This window comes from Acyrthosiphon pisum, chromosome A2 (genome assembly GCF_005508785.2).
Source record: "Acyrthosiphon pisum isolate AL4f chromosome A2, pea_aphid_22Mar2018_4r6ur, whole genome shotgun sequence".
Taxonomy (NCBI): domain Eukaryota; kingdom Metazoa; phylum Arthropoda; class Insecta; order Hemiptera; family Aphididae; genus Acyrthosiphon; species Acyrthosiphon pisum.
Window position 1 is genome coordinate 65,454,761 of NC_042495.1, and position 21,553 is coordinate 65,476,313.

The following is a 21,553-nucleotide window of genomic DNA, read 5'->3' on the forward strand; positions in this document are numbered from 1 at the left end:
TCTTCATTAGACGATGTGGCTTGGTATGAAGATTGTGTTTTCTATGTGGTTAATTCAAGTAAAATTAATTGGCTGAATTTAACGAGTCGTCAAGGAAGTACATTAGAAGATATTAATAGTGTTCAAAGTATTGCAATTGACTGGTTGGGTCGGAAAATATATTGGGCAGATCCATCAAAACAATCAGTAATACATATTTTTATTTCAATATTAAATTGTAATGAATACTTACCAAGTTAAATTTTAGATACTTAGAGAAAATTTATTTGGAGGTCAAAGAGAGTTACTTTTAGCATCTAATATTGCTAAAGAATTGAAAGTAGAATCTGTTGGTGGTTACTTGTATTGGTCGACAGGGTTCGCAGTGAAATCCTCAAAACTCAATGGAAAAGAACAGCACAGTTATTATAACACCGATTACTTTTCTGGAAAAAAGGGTACAATATCAAATAATAAGCAGAATTTAAAATTTCCAATAACTTTTAAAATATGTTATGTTATCTATATTTCAATTTTAGTTATGAGTTTAGCTGTAGATTCTGTTGGTAGCTGGGTGTATTGGATACTTCGGGAAAATGACAAATCAAAATTATTCCGTGCACCAACTGCTGAGAAGCTGAATGATTTAAATAATCTAAATCCTATTAAAGAATTTGATAACTCGTGTACTGAAGGTATATAATATTAATATATTGTGCATTAGAAGTAGATATCAAGTTATTTTGTTTTATATCCAGGACCTTTATTCTATGTAGACCATCATTTGCTGTGGCTTCAAAAGGATAATGACATAATGATGAGTGATACAGATGGCCAATATCCAGCAATCATAAGAGCTATGAATTTATATGGAATTCAGACATTTAGTGTGCGTGACCAATATGCTCATCCAAAACCAAAAGGTAATATAGTATAGATAAAATATATATCTGTGTGTATGAACATGATATTAGCTTTTATCAGCACGGTGTAATATTATTGTAAAATAATATAGTTAAAACAGTAAAACAGTTTGTAAAATTATATAAATATGAAAACTAAAAATTAGGACCACTATAGAAATGTTATAATACAGTAGGAATGGCCAAACTGTGACTAGCGTCATAAACTCATGTGACTCATTTTTATAATAATATTACAATAGGTATTTAATAAAAGATAATATCCCACATAAAATATAATCTGACATTATTGTATGTTACTTATTATATTGTTTAGCATTCTACACGTTTTATTAAATTTGATATCTTATCATATTTACGATGACTGAGAACCTTTTTTTTACCTACTTTTGGCATTTAAATATTTTTCACTTGTCTTTATTGTGTGCCTCACAACTTATCAATGGTCACTCCTGCTATATAGGAATATAATTATAATTTTTTTTTTTTTAATTTTAAATTTGTTATACTATTATTATGTAAACAGTTATTTTATTTTTAATAAAATTATTAATAATATTGTTTGGTATACTCCGGCCACTCTAGGAGCGCTTCTAGACTGCGACCAAAATTTGTTCGTTCTCGCGCATTCCCACCACTAAACTCTTTAAAACACTGGCCACCGTCAACATGAGCCGCCACCAGCGTCGCTGTCGCTGCCCCCACTCACCTACGCCACTGCCGACCGGGAACTGAGTGGGGGTATTTACGGCGGCAACTAGGTGATAGAGTGGGAGAAACCGCGGAGCTCGGTCAGTTGGATGCGCGAAGGAGTAGCGCTCTTAGAGTGGCCGGAGTATAGTGACTGTGTATTACATACTCTGGTTTCAAAATGTGCATTAATTTTTAAAAATATGTATAATTATTTATATTAATTATTAACATTTAAATATATAATGTTGTTTAGGTTTAGAAACAAATGTTATTCCAGAGGAAGTGGACATTAAAATGATAAAAGTTAATCATAGAAATAATGAAAGTGTGTATGAAATTATCTGGGAGCCTGTGAAAACTGTTAACCATGGATTAGTTTCTTATACTGTTAAAGTTTTGGAAAAGGAAGATAGTAAAGTGGATTCTTTAGTTAGTATAATATACTATATTAGATAATATTAAATTAAAATTTTTAACGAATTATACAATTTTCAAAAATACACATATATTTATTGCTATTTTGTATAAAATCAGGTTCATACTAGTTACTAGTCAGTATCAAGTGTAATATCTATATTTATACAATTATCTGTTAACATCTTACTTACTAATAAATTTAACTTAATTACAATACAATATGACTAAGCTAATATGAACCCATTTTATGGTATTAATGATTTTCATTTTGTCTAATAGTTTGAAACACCAAATACCAAAGTATTAGTTGATAGTACACCTCTTGAAATCAGTATCAAAGCTTCTACAGTTTGGGGTTCGTCACAAGTAGTAACGGTATATTCTCCAATTCCTACTGTACCATCAGATATACGTATTTTTGCTAACTTCAGTGATGACAATTATACAATGAATATCATACTTCAACATTCTACAATTCAAAATATTACAAACTATGAAGTTAAATGTTATTACCAAGTAACAAATTACTGGAAAATGTGTTCAAAACAAGCTATTGTGTCACCTAACACTCAAACAAAATGGATAGGACTTTCTATTTATTCAGATTTATTGTTTAAAGTAACATTTCATTATTATTATTAATAAATTATGTAAATTTAACAATTTAATTTTAAAATAGATAAGGGCTTGTTCTCTGGCTGGCTGTAGTGGATGGAGTCAAGATATAATATATAATCAAACCTACAACTATGCAATTTTTAAATTTAAAACTGCTATAGTGATTGGTTCCAAAATATTGATTTTCAATTCAAATAAACAAAATAATCAACAAATAATGTTACTAACAAATAGTTTGGTAACTAGTTTTACTCTAAACGATATGGAAGATATTGCATTTTGGACTGATAGTAAAACTATATACAGTTCACCAATTAATAAATCAATTAATAATAAAGTAATTATTTTGTAGTAATAATTTAAAAATTAAATCTGATTTAAAGAGTGAATTAGGTACCATTTTTCTGTTTTTTTTTGTGTACATTGTTTTTTTTTTTTAGATTTACTCAATTTCTGAAGTTAATATGAAAATTGAAAATCTTTCATTTGATTGGATATCAAAAACACTCTTTTGGTGTGAAGTTTCTGAAAATCGATCAAAAATTATGGCCTTCGATATTAGAGTAAAAACAGTTCAAATAGTGATGACAAGATCAAATAAAATATTTCCGTCTTCAGCTGTTCTTTCTGAAGGGTAAATAATAATTATTAATTTAAGTTTAGTTCAAGTTATTTGATTAAATAGATGATTTATAACAGAAATATTGAATTTATAGTTTATTTATTTGGATTGAACAAATTCCTGATTCCAATGAAAAACATATATTAAAAAGTAACATGAGTGGCACAGATGTTGAAACTTTTGTATATTCTAGCAATAGTAATTGCAATTGTTCTGATTTGTACCCGTTTGATAATGTATTAACATCTTACATATCAAATAGTGGTAAAATGAGACTTCTGTGGGTTGAAGGCAAACATAGAAATATTATTGTTTCTGATATCAATGGTTGTAAATGTTCTGTAATATTTAATGTAAATTCAACTTTTAATTTAACGTCACTGGCAGTTGATAAACACAATATTTACTGGACAACAAACCAATCAATGTGTTCAATAAGAATTAAAGAGTTAAATGATAAACCCACTATAGAAAATAATGCATCATTACATTGTTTAAATAATATAACAGCTGTATATACAATTGACGGATTATCTGAATCAAGTAAGTAGTAACAAATTATTAATATTGACTATTTAGGTTACAACTTGATTGTCGTATTTTAAATTCTGTTTTATACTCCGTGCCACGAGAGAATGTCCCAACCAAATCATGTTCAAATCTGTGCATCCCCCACTTGTTTGACATGTCAAAGTTGCACGATCAGTCTGCAATGTTATATAGTGTGTATCATGTTGTAAAGTGGGAGGAAACGGGGCCTCGTAACAGTCGCTGCCGTCAGTCTGCATGCCCGAAACGAGTTCCTTCTCTCGTGGTGCAGAGTATATAAGTAGAGGAAAATACAATAAGTTTTTTTTTGTTAGGTATATGGTTATCTTAGAAAGACTACAAGGTCGGGACTTGATATGAAAGTTAAGTAATATTAAATTTGATAGGAATTATTAAAGTCAAATTTTAAAAGTTGGTAGTTACATAGTTTGTAATTAAACTGATAGTTTTTTTAAAAAAATTATAAAATAATTCAAATAATAATAAACAAAATTAAAAATACTCAAAAATTAAAATTATATTTTGGTTGAAATAGTACAATTTTGAAGATGGGAAGTAACAAATAGTTATTTAATATTTTTTCTACTATTTTGGTGATTTTTCATTATAATTTCCGTATGAACAAGAATAAATTGTATTCATAAGTTATATTTTTATTGCTACTGCATTCTTAATGTACTCAGTTTTTGAGAATTTTTTTGACCTTAATAGTAGTGGCGGACTTAACTGTCTTTTAGTCAGGCAAATGCCAACAAGGCTCCTCTTCTAAATCTTAATATGTATACTGGGGCCCACCTAAATTATATATTATATAGTTTACTTTTTTCAATTTTTACCTCAAGAAAAATAAATATATCTTATATTGCAAACTGTGATACAATTCACCATTTTTAGGTTGGTAAAGTTAATAAAAACAATTTCATAACTATGATATTGATACATTTTGTATGAGGCCCCTCTTATGAATTTTCTGAATTAATTTGAACTCTTAAATCTACCGCTGCTTAATAGTAAAGAAAAAAAGAAACTGGTTTTATGGTTAAAAAACCCAAATTTTCTTTAGGTTTTTGTTTGATCAATATTTACTATATTTCAAGTGAAATGAAATGTAATTGAAATAATCTCTGCTATTCTTGTATTTATCCATGTTCTGTTATATTTTAGTTAAAAGACCGTGCCCACCTGGATTTCCTCAAGTTAATCAGACATTACCATCTGTTTACATAGTGTATTGGGATCCGTCCGAATCGCGTGTTAAAAGTTATTCATTAGAAAGAATAATTATTAGTGAAATGAGAAATAAAAGAAGTTTGAATTTAAATACAAGTAATTGGACAACCGTGTACAGTGGACCTCGTAATTACTTTTTTAGAAAACTTTCAAATTTAAAATTAGTATGTACTAATTTAATTAACTTCTTAGAAAATCATTGGTTCATGTCTGATGTGAAACGTGATGCAGTATTTAAGTTCCGTGTTAAGGCAGAGAATCATCATGGTTGGTGGAGCGATTATAGAACTTCAGATGAACCCTTCAATCCCCAATACCAAGTGGAAACTTTAAAAAATGAAGATGTTCCTTGGAAAATATTACTAACAGGATTTATTTTGATTTGTCTTTTCTTGACAATGTTAATTAAGTATTGTATGTAACTTTATATTCACTAGCGCTTACTATTTTAAATTTATTAACCTCTAAATATTTTACCACAGTAGGTTCAAATACTTCCAAAGGACCTATGCGACCGGATGTAGAATTAGGGAGACTCAGAGAGATGCCACAGCGACCAACTTTTTTTCATGCTGTAAATGTGGGTTACCAAGGGGCTGTGTTATTTCAAAAAAAAAAAAAAAATGAATTGCCTAGCATCAAGCGCGAACAAATTACACTTACAAAACGATTGGGGTCTGGAGCTTTTGGAGAAGTTTTTGAAGGAAAAATTAAAGATGTAGTGAGAGGAGAATGTGAAACACGCGTTGCGATTAAATCATTAAAAGAAGGTGCTAGTCACTGTGAAGTAGAGGAATTTTTAAAAGAAGCAAAATTAATGAATAATTTCAATCATAAGCATATTTTACAATTAATTGGAGTATGTTTAGATAATGACCCCAATTTTATTATTATGGAACTCATGGAAGAAGGTGATTTACTGAGTTATTTAAGGAAAAATAGACAAACTAATGTAAGATTAATATTATTATTATTTTAAAAAAAAAACAACATTAAAATCACATATATCCAATATATTTCTTCAGGTATTGAATCTTAGTGATTATGGACAAATGTGCATAGATGTAGCCGAAGGATGCTCATATTTAGAGCAAATGCATTTCATACATCGCGATTTAGCTTGTCGAAATTGTTTGGTATCATCTTCTGATCCTAAAGAGCGAATTATAAAAATTGGCGATTTTGGACTAGCGAGAAATATTTATACCCATGATTATTATCGGAAAGAAGGAGAAGCTTTACTGCCTGTTCGGTACTAACAATATATGATGTTTATTTTGTGTATCTATATTTTATTTTTATCTTAGATGGATGTCACCAGAATCACTAGTGGATGGTGTTTTTACCAGTCAATCTGATGTTTGGGCTTTTGGTGTTCTCCTATGGGAAATAATGTCTGTAGGACAGCAGCCCTATCCAGGACTGTCCAATATAAATGTCATGTACCACGTCCAGCATGGTGGAAGGCTTGAAAAACCAATCAATTGTCCAAGAACTTTGTAAATATACAATAATAATGTTATACAGTGTATACCAGTAATGTTGTTCCAGAAATATTATTCAACTAAACATTTAGAGTAAAGTTTTTAAGACCTATCACCTATGTACCTTTGATCAAGTTTTTAGATATATTACATAGTAAACTTTTTCTAAGTTCCCAATAGAAACCCATTTATTTGACATTTAGAAATTTAGAAGTTCAATTTTTTTTTTTTTCAAATATTCTTTGAAAGTAAATTTATATTATTACCACTCTTTTTGATATAGAGCAACTCAATATTGACATTTTAATGTATAAAATATTTATTTTAAGTTTTTTTAATACCAATGTGGAGTATCCAGTTACTAACTATTTAATTAGATTTATTGCCTAACCGAAGTTTGGTAATAAATAATATTTTGAAAGATGTTTGTTTTGTTGAATATTATTAATAGAACAATATTATTAAGATTATAAAATTCAATATTTAATGCAATGAGTCTAGATGGCTATGCTCTATTCAGAATAGGAATATATACCACGCTTTGTGCATCACGGTTATCATCGTGCGCCATCACTGATACTGATGGTTGTCACGGGTAGAGCAAGAACATGTTGGGCATTGAGTACAGGCAATGTGTTTTTGTCCACCACTGGGTATATTCTTATCCTGAATAGAGTATAAATATATGCCAATAATTTTTATTTTTCGCATTTAGAATTACAAACATAAATAATTTAATATATATTGTCTCTTAATACTAATAAGTATTGTTGCTCTATTCGTATAATGTATTATTCCATTTATAATATGACATACTGTTTTAAGATGACGTGGATTAAATAGAATATACATAGTAGATTTTGAATGTGCATAGAATAAAAATGATTGACTATGCTCAGTCCTTTTAAAGGAAAACTATTTACTGTAAATAAAATCATTAGTTAAAAGTTCATTGTACAATATTAAATTGTAAAAATAAGAAAATCTGCAGCTCTTACTTATTTTATTACAGGTATAATTTGATGCAAAAATGTTGGCATGTTGATCCAGAGAAACGACCAAGGTTTGAATACTGTTTAAAGGTATTGAAATCATATATGGCTATGCCACTGGACTATGTAAATGTCTCCCATGATCGTATGTAAAATCACTATATTTTAATATTTTTAAATACTAATGAAGTACATTAAATAATGTATTATTTAGCACAACTGCACAATGTTTCTGAGAAATACACAATAGACTTAACCCGTATCGAGTCACAACAGAAATTGTCAAATAATCATGATGGATACGAAATACCTAATAAAATTATAAATAACGAATACCTAGAACTGTTTAATGATAAATGCGAGTACCTAGATTTATCAACACCTACAGTTAATATAGTCGATAATAGAGATTCAGAACCAGAATCAATTCCAGAAGATAATTTGTATTGTAACATGAATCCAGAACTTATAGGATGAATTGACAATTGCATGGCAGAATCAAAGGCAAAAAGACTTAAAATTAGTTGTTTATTATTTTTGTTGATCTATATAGAATTTTGTAAAGTGGTTATATAATTATTGCCCTTATTTAATAGCTTTAAAAATTATTTTGGTAAATATTGAGTCAATTCATAATTTTTGTTTAAATTTATATTTTGTTGAATTATTTTCTAAGTTTATCTGATTATAATATTGGTATCTACTTGAAGCCAATGACAACTACTGTTGAATGGTACAGTAAGTGTGTTATGTAGTAATTATTATTGTAATTTATTGTACAAAATGTTTATTTTTAATGCTAAGATGAAACACTTGACAGTGTATCATTTTTGAGTGTTCACATTTTATAAAGTACAAAGTTCCTAAATAAGATATTATATATGTTATATAAAAGTAAGTTAAGTGTAAATTCATGTAATATATTATTTTGTTATTTATTTATTAATTTTTTATTTGTTAGGGGATTTTAGAAATATTATTTAAAAACGACTGAGAAATTGGGTTCTTTGTTGTTCAAAATTAGGTCACACATCTAAGATTAGATTCAGTCAAAAAATGTATGGTTCATTTGAATTTAATATTTTTTTTAATGTTTATTGATTGTGAAATTGTATAAAAACATAATAACAACTATATCAAAAAACTATTAGATTTATTTTTTTCAAATTATGTATTTCCACCTCCAGTATGATAATTTTAAAATCCATATTTAGGAGTTACATATATTTTTATATTCCACATTTAAAATTAACATACACATTTTTCTGCTTTTCTCCAATAGAATAACAGCTACAACTATTCATAATAACCATTGTCCACTCTAATACAAATAACACATTATGATATTCTGATGACTAATAAATAAATATTGATCATATTATAATATATATATATTTTATTTATAAATATTAATTTTATAATGTAAGTTGTTTTTATCCAGTTGCATAATTTGTACCCAACTTAAATGCAATTTCAACCATATTTTGAGGTATGCCATCTTCATAACAAACATATAACTCTCGTTTATTTGGTTCTTTGAATAATCTCCTAAATATATTGATACATTTTTATATACGTTGTTAAATAATTATCTTAAAGAAAATACTTACCCCATGACCCAGAATGTTATCATGGATGATTTTTTTGGAGAATCTGTGTTTGATGTAGGTATTTGAAATAAAATTCCTATCTCATTTATTTCATTTTCATCCTAGAACATAATTTGAAACAATTATAATTTATAATAAACTAGCTGTCCTGCTCAACATTGCCAATGCCAATGATTGTATTTTTATATTTTTTATAGTTGTAAAAAAATGTAAACGCTATATTTCTTCTAATTAGTAATTGTAATAGTAATATAATATGTAACCAATAGCGTCTATTTGGATAACAAAAAAGAAATCATTTTGTGAATTACCCTTTAGCTAACTATAGGAGTTAAAAAAATAAATTATAAAAAAATCTATTGGTATAACTTTTATTGAAAACGGTCCAGTAGTGAGTCTATTAATTTCAGATAAACCAACATCCATTTTTATCTCAACTTTGCCCATAGTAAAATATAAAACATAGTGCTGTATATGTGTATCTTGGTTTTGGTGTACCTCACTTTGTGAACCAATTTCAACGAGATGGACAATTTACCTGCGGCGGATTGGATAATATAGCAATTGGTATAAAGCGAACTTGAATCAACTACTCTAAACTTTCCTGATATCCAAGAACAATGTTATGTAATTTTCATAAAATTGGTCAAGTAGTTTTTGAGAATCTATATAAGTTACTATAAGCTACATTCAACTCTCATATTTGTTTTAAGAAATAATTTCTTCAATCAAAACAAACGTGACATATTGGTGTATTATTTTACTTTATCTGTCAGAATAATCAATGGTAACCAATTAAATACAAAAAAAAAGTTACTAATTATTTCTCCTATTGCTTTTATTACTCTTATTACTGCAACAAATAGCAACCATTAATAAACAAAAATCGTAAATCTTAAATCCTTGTGTGAGTACCACTCCAGATAAGGTCCAAATTTTGAATCTAAATCATTCTGGGACTCACTCAACCAAAAAATTTCATCAAAATCAGTCCAGCCTTTTAGGAGTTCAATGATATGTACACAAGAATAATTATTTATATAAAGATACATTTTTTTTCTAAGCATTATACCTGATTTGAATCATCGAATAAATCTCGTATTACAGTAACGGTTGAATTAAATTTTTCATCAATATTTTTAAATATGTCTTTAGTTTTTAAATTATTTTCATTGTATATTGATGGTGAACATAGCATAACACCAGTGTGACAGTTGATGTCAATATAACGAAACAGCATACTTAATTTACCTAAACCAAATCTGAAAGTATATATTTATATTTAATTTCATTACTTAATAATCAATCAATAATTTAAAACATTTACTTATTTGGTAATACTGGCAAATTCTTTATAACATCGGTCATATCTACTGACCGTGACCCATCCTAAAATTAAATATTATATTTATTAGTATTTTGAATATTCATTATTCACTAATAAAATCATTTATAATATTACTGAAACAGTATATTCATCTTCAGAATTATCAGACCACTCAATTGATGAAGCTTTCATCATGCGTTCAGCTCGGCGACCAAAGACTGGACCTTGCACATACATGCTGTCTTCTGTACTTGGTGCTCCACTACTCGTTAAACTTGTTTCTGAACATGAGTCCAACTGCCTGGAATCTGTTTTAAAAAACAATTTTTAAATATCTGATTCAATATATCATTTTAATTAATCTATATTTTATACTTACCATTAAATATTTGTGAATTTGATGTTATGTCATTTTTGTGTTTTAATATAGAAATTATTTCTGGTTTTTTTAATTGCAAACCTGAAAAAATTGTATTTATTATAACCTATACAAAAAATTAAAAATAATAATTACTACTTGACTGCTTATTATTTGCAAGCATGTTTAGTCCTGCATTTTTTAAGGATTCTGTTTGGTATATTTGCATTATATTACCTTCAATCCTACAAAATGAAGATGAATTACTAGAATATACAAAATGTTATATTATGTATATTTATATATTAAAACCATTACAGTTGTGGATTACATATTGTAATTATATTAAAGAAACACAGATTTCAATTTTTTTTATCACTGATGTTTGTAATATTATTAAGAAAAAAATTTGAATTTTCCACGACTTGTTTGTTGTCAAAAATTAAGATATTGCTTTTAAAATGTATGACTAATGTTGGAACTCGTAGACTTTTAAATATTGTTTTATAGCATGAGTTCATAAAGTTTACAATTTAAGCCTAATCTTTGTCCAAATCATTGTTAATACGCTGTTGATCGCTTCAAAGTACATTACTATGCAACACTTCTAGAAATTTCAGGAAAATCTAAAAATGGTTTTAGTATTCAGTGTTCTGTGAACGTATTACTTAAGACAAATTGCAATTTGGCTGAGGTGATGTAAAAAGCTGTTATTTATTGCCGTGCTGTTTAATACTGTTATTTAACAGTACAGGTCAAATTGAATTTTGGATGGTCTTTAGCTTAGAATATATCAGGGTAAAAAGGTTATTTATTTAGCGTATGTCACTAAATACAAGCGATAAGACAATGATGTGGTGTGAAAATATGTTTGCAACAGTTGTTTTAACCATAGCATGACTGATGACAAGTTAATGTTATTGTAATACTGTATTATAAAGCATTATATAGCACCACTTTTCTGCAACTTCATCAACATTCATATTCAGAATACTTTCTAATGTATCTTCAGCTTCTTCCACATATTCAACATTGGGTCCATCAAATACTTCATTTCTATATCAAAAACAAAAATTTAATAAAACCCTATGTACCAAAACTAATTTTTTTTATATTTTTACTTTGAACAACAAGGACCAACTTCAAGGAGTGTTGCCATAAGATTATTTCCACGTCCGACTATTAACAAATACCATTTAGCTTTTGGCAATGTATAAACAGAGCCAACAAATGTACTGTTTGATCTAACCGACGAAGGATACACTCTTCGAAATATTATTAAACGTTCTAGATATTCTGAGTTAAGTAGATGAAACAATCCATTTTGTAAGCAAAACATGTGAATATCTAAATGATCTTCATAATTTAAGTGAGACGACAACAAATATTCCTATAATTAAGTATGATAATTTAACTAATGCAATTTGAATATCTTAATTTAATTACCTTATAATAAATTGATGTACCAATGATCAAGTATGGTCTTGGTTCCCTGGTGTCTTCACACTAGTTTAAATGAGAAATCATGAAAATTAACATGTCTTAAATAATAAATATAAAATGTGTATAATATATACATACTACATAATTGGCCTCAAATTCATTTAATATATCATCAAGTTCCATCTAAAAATAAATAATAATAAATTCCATATTCAAATATAAAAAAAGTTTATATTTACTTGAATACTTCTTAGCAAAGGAATACTCTTAGAGGCAGGTAAATATTTTTCAAACTCATGAGAATTGTCTATATTATGAAACATATTAATATCATATAACTCTGAGAATATAATTGTAAAGTATTTATCTAACATACAATGATTATCTTCATTTGAAAAGCAACTAAAATAGAAAAAATAAATTTCCTTAATAAAATAAAATTAACTTAAAGGTAGATAAACAAATTACCTATTTAAATTTTCATAACAGAAACATAAATTTCTAACTATGTTGGATGCCATCCAATCAGCATAGGTTAAATTTAATCTAATCAACATAATAAAAGTATAAGTATATTATGTGTATTCATTTCATACAATATTTACTTTGAATCTGGTGCAATAAAAATAAATGTTCCTTGTCCTTCAAACAAAAATATTGAATGAACTAGCTGATCATCACATATCATTGATATACTATAATATTAAATAATATATAAATGAAAATATTTAAAATTCAAAAATGTATTATTTTTGTTTTACCTTCTAGTCTGGTTTTTGACAATTTGTGGAACAATATGGCTAATGGTTTGAAAAGCTCCTTTAATTTGATTGAATATAGATGATCGACCAGGATACACATAAATAGCATTTGAATTTTCAGATATCAGGTACATGACAGCCACAGGATATTTAGAAAGTTCCGATACAAATTCATCATTAACAGTTTTCAAAGATAAATAACTTGATAACTGTTGGTTATTGTGTTTGTCAACACCAACTAAGCTAACCGCCACCCTTTGAACAACTAACATGACCTAATGGAAAAATAAATTAGATTGTATAGCTTATTATAATTATTCAGTATTACGTTAAATAAAGCATTACAGTAGTTGGTGGAGTTATGTTTGACAGAATTTGATCCAAAGTTTTAGCTGTGACAATTTCTCCATTGATCATCTTAAGCCAATCTCCTATGCATAATATATTATATAATATGATAAAATAATAAGTTTTTTATACAGATATGTAGGTACCAAATTACAATAATACCTATTTTTATAGATCGCTGGTTGTCGACAGGAGTATTTGGAATGATTGATGCTACCATTATACGCGAACCATCTTCAAAAACTGTTGTTGATAAGCCCAATAGCTTTTCAGTCAACGTAGCTCTTCTTCCAAGATTACTAGAACTATCATTTTCAACTTCAACAGTAACTTCCCTTACCTCGCCTTCCTATATTTAAAGATATATAATATATTATATATATACACACATATCTGTATTTTACCTAAGAGCTAAGTTTCATACTTGAGTGTCCAAAAAAGTGACTTTATTAGAATTTCCTGTATGTTTAGAACCATCATTTCTGTCTCTACCTCTTTTCTTACGCTTTAGAAGCTTAACCAATTTGCCTGCAGTAGTTTTGGTCTTTTTTGGTGCATCATTTGACTCAATCGCATTGTGTTTGGTATATTTTGTCTGTTTTCGCGGTGAACATTTAACATAAAACAGTTCTCCTTGGTCATTTATTTCATTTTCCCATTCAAAATCCGAACTTGAGAAACAATAAATATTATAAAATATATTTTTTTTTTTTTTAAGATAAATATAATTTCTTACACAATTGAGTTGACATCATTACATTCACAAGATGAATGGGTCGAAGAACTATCAGTATCACTTAAGTATGTTTTAAAAGATTTACCATAAACATTATTTTCATTCATATTTAAAAAATAATCAACAGAGACTTCAACAGCGGTAAACTAAACAATATAAGAATAAAATATAAATTAAATGAGCAATACCAATACGTCATAGGTATAAGTACTTAGCTACATATAATAACGATTAAGTAATGACCAATAATATTGTGATGAATCCAAGGTACCTCGTACCTATTGTTGTCCAGTGTCTTAGTAATTAATAATCAAGTTAATAATTATAGTAAATAGTAGATAGTATATACCTACCCAGTGGCGTATTTAGGAATTTCAGGATAGGGGCAACACATTTTTGGCGCCCCCCCCTCAACAGTAAATGTATTTACTAATATACTGTATATAATATATATAATAAATATATACTAATTTAAAATTGTAATGTTACATTCAACAAGGAAGGTATAATTAGACATTTAAACAACATTATTGTACCAGTTAAGAGTGAAAAAATATTATAAATAAAATAGTAAATCTTTCAAAATACCTACATGTGTGACGACAAACGAATAATTTGTTAAATAAAAATAATAATTTGCCGCTCTGGGCAATGGGACCCATAGCCCCTACTTAAATACGCCCCTGTACCTACCATAGTAAAATTAAAGTAAATTAATGGGAGCGGGGTTAAGTAGAGATTAAACTGTTTTTTAGTTTTATTACATATAAAATACATAGATTTGGTGGAAAAATTTCAACGGGGGGGGGGGGCACTGTTACTCCACTGACTATAGGACCAGTCATGGTACCGGTCATATGTCGATGTAATGCTTAAGCAGACATTGATTACAAAAAAAAAACTACCTATAAAAGTAATAATAGGGTAGGTAATAAGTATTAATATAAAATTATAATACTTGTATAAATAGTTGTATCTCGGACGATTGTCGCTATTAATTGTATTCTTGAATCTTGAGTGCTATTATCCAGTATCCACAGATATCACAAACTAAGATAGAAATATAGCCTAAATATACAACAACCTGTTGTATATATCTATGTTTATAAGTATAGGACAGATAAATAATACATAAAATGTATGTGATAAAATGTTTTATTTATCTGTGATATTATCAGAGTATCTTCTATAGTAATTTCCCAAGGTTTATAGATAATAATTATAGATTATCTATAAACCTTGGTAATTTCCAAGTAATTTCTTGATAAAAGAGATAGATGAATGATTATCACGGACTATGTTTATCTTAGTGCGTGATAATTATTAATTATTAATGATGGTCACTCATCAGTCAATGTCAATGGCTTAAGGAAAAACTATAATAATTGTCTTAACTACAACAACACTTGCGATGACGCGGTGTATGCATTGGCCTATTAAATAGGTAAAAAATAAGAAAATGTGTAAGAATCATAGATAATAAAGAACTTTGGTAAAAAAAAAATGTAACGGTTTCTGTAATTTATAGTACTAGTTAGGTACATGAACACATATTTTGCTCTATACTCTATGATATGGATACATTACTATACGACATTGGTATCTTCACTAAACAGTAAACATAACGGAGAGAGAAACTACGGCTCTCACATCTCACCTCCACATACTATGCTTCTGAACGACAGAGAAAAGAGCATAGGCGTGCGCAGTGTTTGGCAAGTTCCTTATAAAAAGGAATTCGTTCCGTTCCTCGTTATTTTTTAAAAAAAAAGAATTTGTTCTGTACCTTGTTCCTTTCAAAAAAAAAATAATTCGTTCCCTTGTCGTTCCTTTGGAAAATGAACGAGTTCCTTTTTTAGTTCCAAATAAAATAAAAATTCTTATTTAATCATTAATGTTTTTGTTTTTTTCGTATTATGCATACTTCTTTAATTTTTATTTATAATATATAACTACAAGTAAGTACATATTTTCTATGCTTATGCAATATATTATTATATATTTTGAGATTTTCTTCAAAATTAAATTTTTGGCTAACGTATGTCGATTGTCTTAACGTCGATACTCGATAACAATCACTAATTAGGAATATACATTATACACATTAAAAAAATATATCTTAATTTCAATTTTTACATACTTATTTGTGTAAATTATTGGAATTAGAAAGGAACGAACAATTTTATTATTTTTCCTTAAAAAAAAGAACTAGTTCATTTTCTCGTACTTTTTTTATAAAAAGGAATTCGTTCATCGTGCCGTTCTTTAAAAAAGGAATTTGTTCCAGGAATCCGTTCCTTCCAAACACTGGGCATGCGCACACTCTAAAAGCAGGTAATGCCCATGTATTATCATTGGGCATCGGCCCTTTGGGCTTACTAAATACAACACATCTAAATTGTGTTTAGGTATTTAATATCAATTAATAATTAAAAATATATTGTTTTTATATTTTCGGGTATTTTAACGTTTTACAATTTTAATGTTTAAGTTAGTCTAAAAATTATTATTTTTTTTATTGGTTGAATGTTATTATATTTTTAACATTATTTTAATTTTTTGTTTTAAAAAATTCTGAGAAGTTATAATAATTGTAATGTATGATAAATATTTAATAGATTGTAATACTTAAAAGTTAAAAGTTTTAATTTCCAATTATAACAAATAATAATTTATAGATACCTCATACCTATCTGTTTTATAAATGTTAAATTCTTTGTTGAACATGTTTTATAAAAAAAAATGTATCGCTTACACAAAATAATACAACTCATAAGAATATAGGATATTATAAAAGTTATAGAAACAGATTTATTTAAATAATAAATAATATTAATTTATAAGCCATCACATGGTTTGATGTTCAAACAATTTTGACTCTTTTCGGACTATTTATAGCCCTGAGAATTTTTTATGGATAATATAATTGAGGCATAGGGGTTTTGGCTAATGGAAAATCATTGGACGTGCACTGTGTGCATTAGTTGTGTACTTAGTTGACTTTGACACAGATAGCTGTTAGGTATTTGACATTTGTACAATGCCGCTTAGATCTATAAAGGAGATCTTTATAGATTTTCCAATGCCAAATGCCCGCATCCATAAGTTTAATATCAATGAGTTTACCACAATTTAATAGATAATATTATAGTACTTAAAATGTAAGTAGGTAACTATAATGTAAGTATTTATAATATCTATTTGTTGTAATGTTTACCTAGGTTTACCTAGGTCATTTAGTCATTATACCTTATACTAAGAGTACTATGGTCTATGACTATAAGGTCTATGACCTAGACCGAGTATCGGATTCAGATCAAGATAATAGAAGAGGGGAGGGTGAGGCATTTGCCCACGTTTGATTTTAAAAGCAGCCTAATAGGCTGGTGCCCAGTGGTTTTCGATTAACCATTATTATATTAAAACAAGAGTATTTCAAGTGTAAACACAAGAAAAATAATAAAACAAAACTCTCATCATTGTAAAATCAGTACATTCATTGCTCAGAATATAAAATTTAAAAAAATGGATATGTTAACGCAAAACCAGTATTTGACACTGTCTTTTTTTATGAAATAAAAGTCAAAATATGTAAATATTTATGTTGTTATACTTGCCAAATTATGAAATTAATATTTAAATAACATAAAATATTTACCATTTTTTACTCAACATTTATTTTTAAAACTTGAATCATATAAAAATTAAAATTACCGAATAGAAAAACAAATGAACAAACAAGAGCAATAGATTGTTTAACAAATATGGCAAGATCAAAAATTGATGTTTACCAATTTTATCTTATATCATAACAGATTAATGATTTTGATGACGTCTGTGAATATGTAAAATAAGTAAATATTAAAATACTATTCATAAAATATTTAAGAAAATAGATTAACTTCAAAATATGTAATAATGAATAAGTTTTATTTTCTGTAGGGTGTTTTAACACGTGCTTATTTTTAATCTTAATTAAGAAATCTACATTAAATAAAATTATATATTTACTATTTACATAAAAATCCAAGCTCTATTTATTAGTGTTATGTAAAAGATAACTGGTACTTATTGTTATATTCTAAGTCATGACTTATGACACAACATTACATTATTTTATATTGTATACAAATATTACACAGTAAAAATTTAGAATAATATTGTTTATTTTACTATTACTATCATATAAAATATTATTAAAAATTATTTATTATTGAATAAAAATTATATTGTAGTTATAAATTTATTTTGTACGTTGTTTCTTTAAGGTAGGTTTTTGGAATACTTGTTTCATACCAGCTGCTTGATTAGTATGAAATTTTAAGTTTTGTGCTGTCTCAGACACCCAGGGCGAATCAAAACTAGTTGTGTCTTGATCAACCAAATGTGTATATTTTGTGCGCCCACTACGACCAAAGTTTTTAACCTAATAGAAAAACAAAATGTATAATAATAATGTTGTATTATTCAAACTACATTGATAATATTTTTGATAGCTTACTTGCATGACTTTAGGCAAGATTGTCTTATCAAAGTGATCTTCAAGAGTGGCTGATGAATAATCTCTTTTGAAAATATCATTTTCTTCATCCTATAAAATAATGAATAACAATTTATTATAAAAAATACAATTAGCGAGTGTTTTATAAGTGTATGATATATAATGTTTAATTGATTGAATAATACTAACCAAATAAAATACTCCACGGTGGTAATATTTTTGCATGAATTTATATTTGCCTTTAGCTGCTTTATTAGTTACTTGTTTTGGATTAAGTCGTAATTCTAACCTTCTCTCTTCTTCAGTTAAATTTCTAAGGCGCTCTATCTCTGTCTTGTCAAATTCTCGCCTAAAATGAATGTATGAATTTATATAAATTAAACCCTTATTTTAATTGCTTAAAAGATAGAAGCACTTAACTGATAACATACAATTTAAGATGTAAAATATTTTTCTAAGAACTCAAAAGCTTTATAAATATATAAATAATTAAAATTACTGTTCGTGTTCTTCTCTGTCTCTTTTAATGCGTTTTAATTCTCTAAGTTTCCAGGCTTCATATTCATTTTCATCATTTTCATCATCTGTGTTTACATCATTTAAACATGGTTCGGAAAGTGCGCTATTTGCTTTTGATAAGGATTGTTCTTTACGAATTTCTTCTTCAACCATCTAATTGTGAATAATAATATCAGATTATATAATTATTTCTAAACCTATAAGTAATTGTTAGTAATTTAGACTTTTGATTGCCTATCTCAAAAAATATTTTAAATGTTAATTATATAATTATTACTTTTAAAAAGTATAACTTTAGTACAGTGATGCCTAACCTATTTTTTTTCAACGGGTCTCTTGAGTAAACAATTATCTTTGATGGGGCTACAAAAATACAAATGGTCAGTTGCCTAGATCAGACAATTTGTTTGGACTTGTTTTTCTTATCTGTTACTGGCTATTAAAAAGATTGCACATTGGGTTCTATACTTTGATAGAAATGTACAAGTTATAGTGATATATTTGTTTAATTGAATCAGCATGTTCTTGAATCATTAATAGTGCACTAGGTAGTAAGTTTATATTAAATTGTAAAATTTCAAATGTAAAATGTCTGATAGAGAATATTAATATATGATGTTTATTATTATTATTTATTTTATATTTTTTGATTTCAAAGAAGTAGCATACTACTAGATATTTTTTTCTGCAAGGAAAATTGAAGAATTTTACATTTATTTTTGGGTATAATGCAGAGGAAAAATATCTAGTAGCATGATAGCATGATTGTAAAATAATAAATGTTGATTTGCGTTTCTGGATAATTTTTTAAGCATGTCCACCAATTTCCTCTTTAATAGTATATTTATTCAAATTGTGATTATTAGAATTTTTAAGATAATATTAAACTAAAAAAATATTTTCCATTCAGAATTTGAATATACGCATACAAATATGGTGAGCATGTTTAAAAATTACACTGTATATATGTTATAAAATATAAATATAGTGAAGATAGTGGATTTTTAATGAAAAATGGTCATTAAATTACTTTTAACAATAGGAAATATTTAAAAACAAATAAGGAACACTTAAAAACAACTCAGTTCATAGATAACGGGTAATGAATGAGCACCATCATTCAATTTTAAGAATTGGAATAACAAAATTTCAACTAGACTTTTCATTATTAGTAAATGAAATACAATGCAAAATTTCACTTTAAAAATAAGTGTAAAACATCTTTACATATATTTTAGTATTTTTGTTATTATTAAGTATTTATTAAATGTATACTTAAAAGAATTAAAAATAATTTTTTTTTTTCTAGATATGTGAAAAGGACCATTTAGAAAAGAGAACTTAGGGTTAGGAAATACCTAAATATCTAATAATAGTAATATTACTCTTAATGTAGCTCTGCGTCTTTCTTCAGCCAATTTCTTTTGTTCATATTCTAATTGTTTTTGTTTTATTTCTTCTTTTTCTTTTTCCAATATAGTAACACGTTCTTTCTTTCTTACAAAAATTGGCTTCAGGCGAGGACCAGTTTCTTCATCAGAAGCTGAAACAAAATTATAATTTTTATTATGACAATAAAACTTTGATACAATAATAATTTACCAGAATAGTCTTCATACTCTGAAGATTCATCACTATCATCATCATCTGAACTATGTCCTTCATCTTCTTTTTCAAGTACTTCATTCATTTCCTAACATCCAAAATAATTATAATTTTAAGATCAAATTATATTTACATCATACATTAAGATTGATCATGAATTGTGAAATAAAAATAACATGCAAACACCACAGAACAAAAATCTTTTAAAAAATAATTTTATATTTAGATGGTGATTGGAAAGTATAATATTTATTATAGATTATTATAGCTGTGGGGCCAACTTTAAATGTTATTGACAATTTTTTATTTGTTTATCATTTTTTTTTTCAAATCTTTTTACGCCCAAATAATATTCCTGTATTTTTAAAATATGTAGATTATAGTACAAGAAAAAAGCGCAGTAATTAATTTTATTTTTTATTATATATACTTTTTATAAAATTAGATTGGCCTAAAATGTTTTAACAATTTCACCTTTGTAATATATTGTGTAATATGATATAATCAATAACTATTAAAGAAAACATTGGTACTTTTCTGTTATCCCTACTACCGCGAGTCTCAATTCTGTTATCTCGACTACCTCGCCGATGCTGATTTAGATAAAACCGATAATAAATCATAGACATGGATATAAATATAAAAATTTAAAATACCTCCCCAATACAGTTCATATTTTATACGTACATAGACCTTTTTTATGAGCATTTGAATATATAATTTTAACGATATTGTGTATTTAGTGGTAATTTATCAAACTCAATAAGACCTTAAAGCACTAAGCAGTCACCCACCTACCACTTGCAAAAGTTATGGGGTATTTACCCAGTAGCCATAC

The 21,553-nt window shown here is 27.2% G+C and overlaps 3 protein-coding genes across 5 annotated transcripts in view; 1 reads left to right on the forward strand and 2 right to left on the reverse strand.

Annotated features, from left to right (window-relative positions):
- Positions 1-8,265, forward strand: part of LOC100162339 (proto-oncogene tyrosine-protein kinase ROS) — a 30,148-nt gene extending 21,883 nt beyond the window's left edge. The window contains exons 13-29 of the mRNA XM_029489970.1: positions 7-186; positions 248-437; positions 519-674; positions 738-902; positions 1,849-2,024; positions 2,292-2,630; positions 2,692-2,967; positions 3,071-3,264; positions 3,347-3,794; positions 3,827-4,079; positions 4,966-5,157; positions 5,224-5,445; positions 5,514-5,983; positions 6,057-6,283; positions 6,339-6,530; positions 7,528-7,652; positions 7,722-8,265. Coding sequence (XP_029345830.1) covers positions 7-186; positions 248-437; positions 519-674; positions 738-902; positions 1,849-2,024; positions 2,292-2,630; positions 2,692-2,967; positions 3,071-3,264; positions 3,347-3,794; positions 3,827-4,079; positions 4,966-5,157; positions 5,224-5,445; positions 5,514-5,983; positions 6,057-6,283; positions 6,339-6,530; positions 7,528-7,652; positions 7,722-7,984 — 4,068 coding nt within the window. The 3' untranslated portion in view covers positions 7,985-8,265. The remainder of the gene's footprint in view (positions 1-6; positions 187-247; positions 438-518; positions 675-737; positions 903-1,848; positions 2,025-2,291; positions 2,631-2,691; positions 2,968-3,070; positions 3,265-3,346; positions 3,795-3,826; positions 4,080-4,965; positions 5,158-5,223; positions 5,446-5,513; positions 5,984-6,056; positions 6,284-6,338; positions 6,531-7,527; positions 7,653-7,721) is intronic.
- A 378-nt stretch (positions 8,266-8,643) lies between these two features.
- Positions 8,644-15,242, reverse strand: Intu (inturned planar cell polarity effector homolog). 3 transcript variants are annotated; one of them, NM_001205174.1, is made up of 20 exons: positions 15,049-15,242; positions 14,091-14,236; positions 13,779-14,025; positions 13,517-13,703; positions 13,352-13,437; positions 13,007-13,281; positions 12,851-12,940; positions 12,714-12,791; positions 12,485-12,647; positions 12,384-12,428; positions 12,249-12,308; positions 11,924-12,192; positions 11,757-11,858; positions 10,962-11,047; positions 10,824-10,904; positions 10,580-10,752; positions 10,445-10,506; positions 10,190-10,379; positions 9,118-9,218; positions 8,644-9,055 (listed from the first exon to the last, which is right to left on the reverse strand). In NM_001205174.1, the coding sequence occupies exons 2-20, from the start codon at positions 14,195-14,197 to the stop codon at positions 8,941-8,943; spliced, it is 2,517 nt and encodes an 838-aa protein (NP_001192103.1). In that variant the 5' UTR covers positions 14,198-14,236; positions 15,049-15,242; the 3' UTR covers positions 8,644-8,940. The 3 variants fall into 3 exon arrangements, with proteins under 3 accessions (NP_001192103.1, XP_016660588.1, XP_029344775.1); XM_016805099.2 differs by having other exon boundaries at positions 8,884-9,055; positions 10,959-11,047; positions 15,049-15,241; XM_029488915.1 differs by lacking the exons at positions 14,091-14,236; positions 15,049-15,242 and having other exon boundaries at positions 8,884-9,055; positions 10,959-11,047; positions 13,759-14,025.
- A 2,757-nt stretch (positions 15,243-17,999) lies between these two features.
- LOC100162971 (microfibrillar-associated protein 1) overlaps positions 18,000-21,553 on the reverse strand; it is a 4,572-nt gene continuing 1,018 nt past the window's right edge. Inside the window, exons 3-8 of the mRNA XM_016809619.2 lie at positions 20,713-20,803; positions 20,496-20,653; positions 19,091-19,263; positions 18,781-18,940; positions 18,592-18,681; positions 18,000-18,516 (exon numbers count right to left, since the gene is read on the reverse strand). Of these exons, the coding sequence (XP_016665108.1) occupies positions 18,334-18,516; positions 18,592-18,681; positions 18,781-18,940; positions 19,091-19,263; positions 20,496-20,653; positions 20,713-20,803 (855 nt within the window). The 3' untranslated portion in view covers positions 18,000-18,333. The remainder of the gene's footprint in view (positions 18,517-18,591; positions 18,682-18,780; positions 18,941-19,090; positions 19,264-20,495; positions 20,654-20,712; positions 20,804-21,553) is intronic.

Bases quoted from the DNA above. Each gene is read 5' to 3' on its own strand.
- Intu (XM_016805099.2), bottom strand. From the start codon at position 14,197: ATGAATGAAAATAATGTTTATGGTAAATCTTTTAAAACATACTTAAGT. The intron at 12,429-12,484 runs GTAAATATAAAC...ATTTATTTTTAG, and splicing joins CTTTGCTAAGAAGTATTCAA to ATGGAACTTGATGATATATT. The intron at 10,753-10,823 runs GTAAGTATAAAA...TTTTTAAAACAG, and splicing joins AAATTCACAAATATTTAATG to ATTCCAGGCAGTTGGACTCA.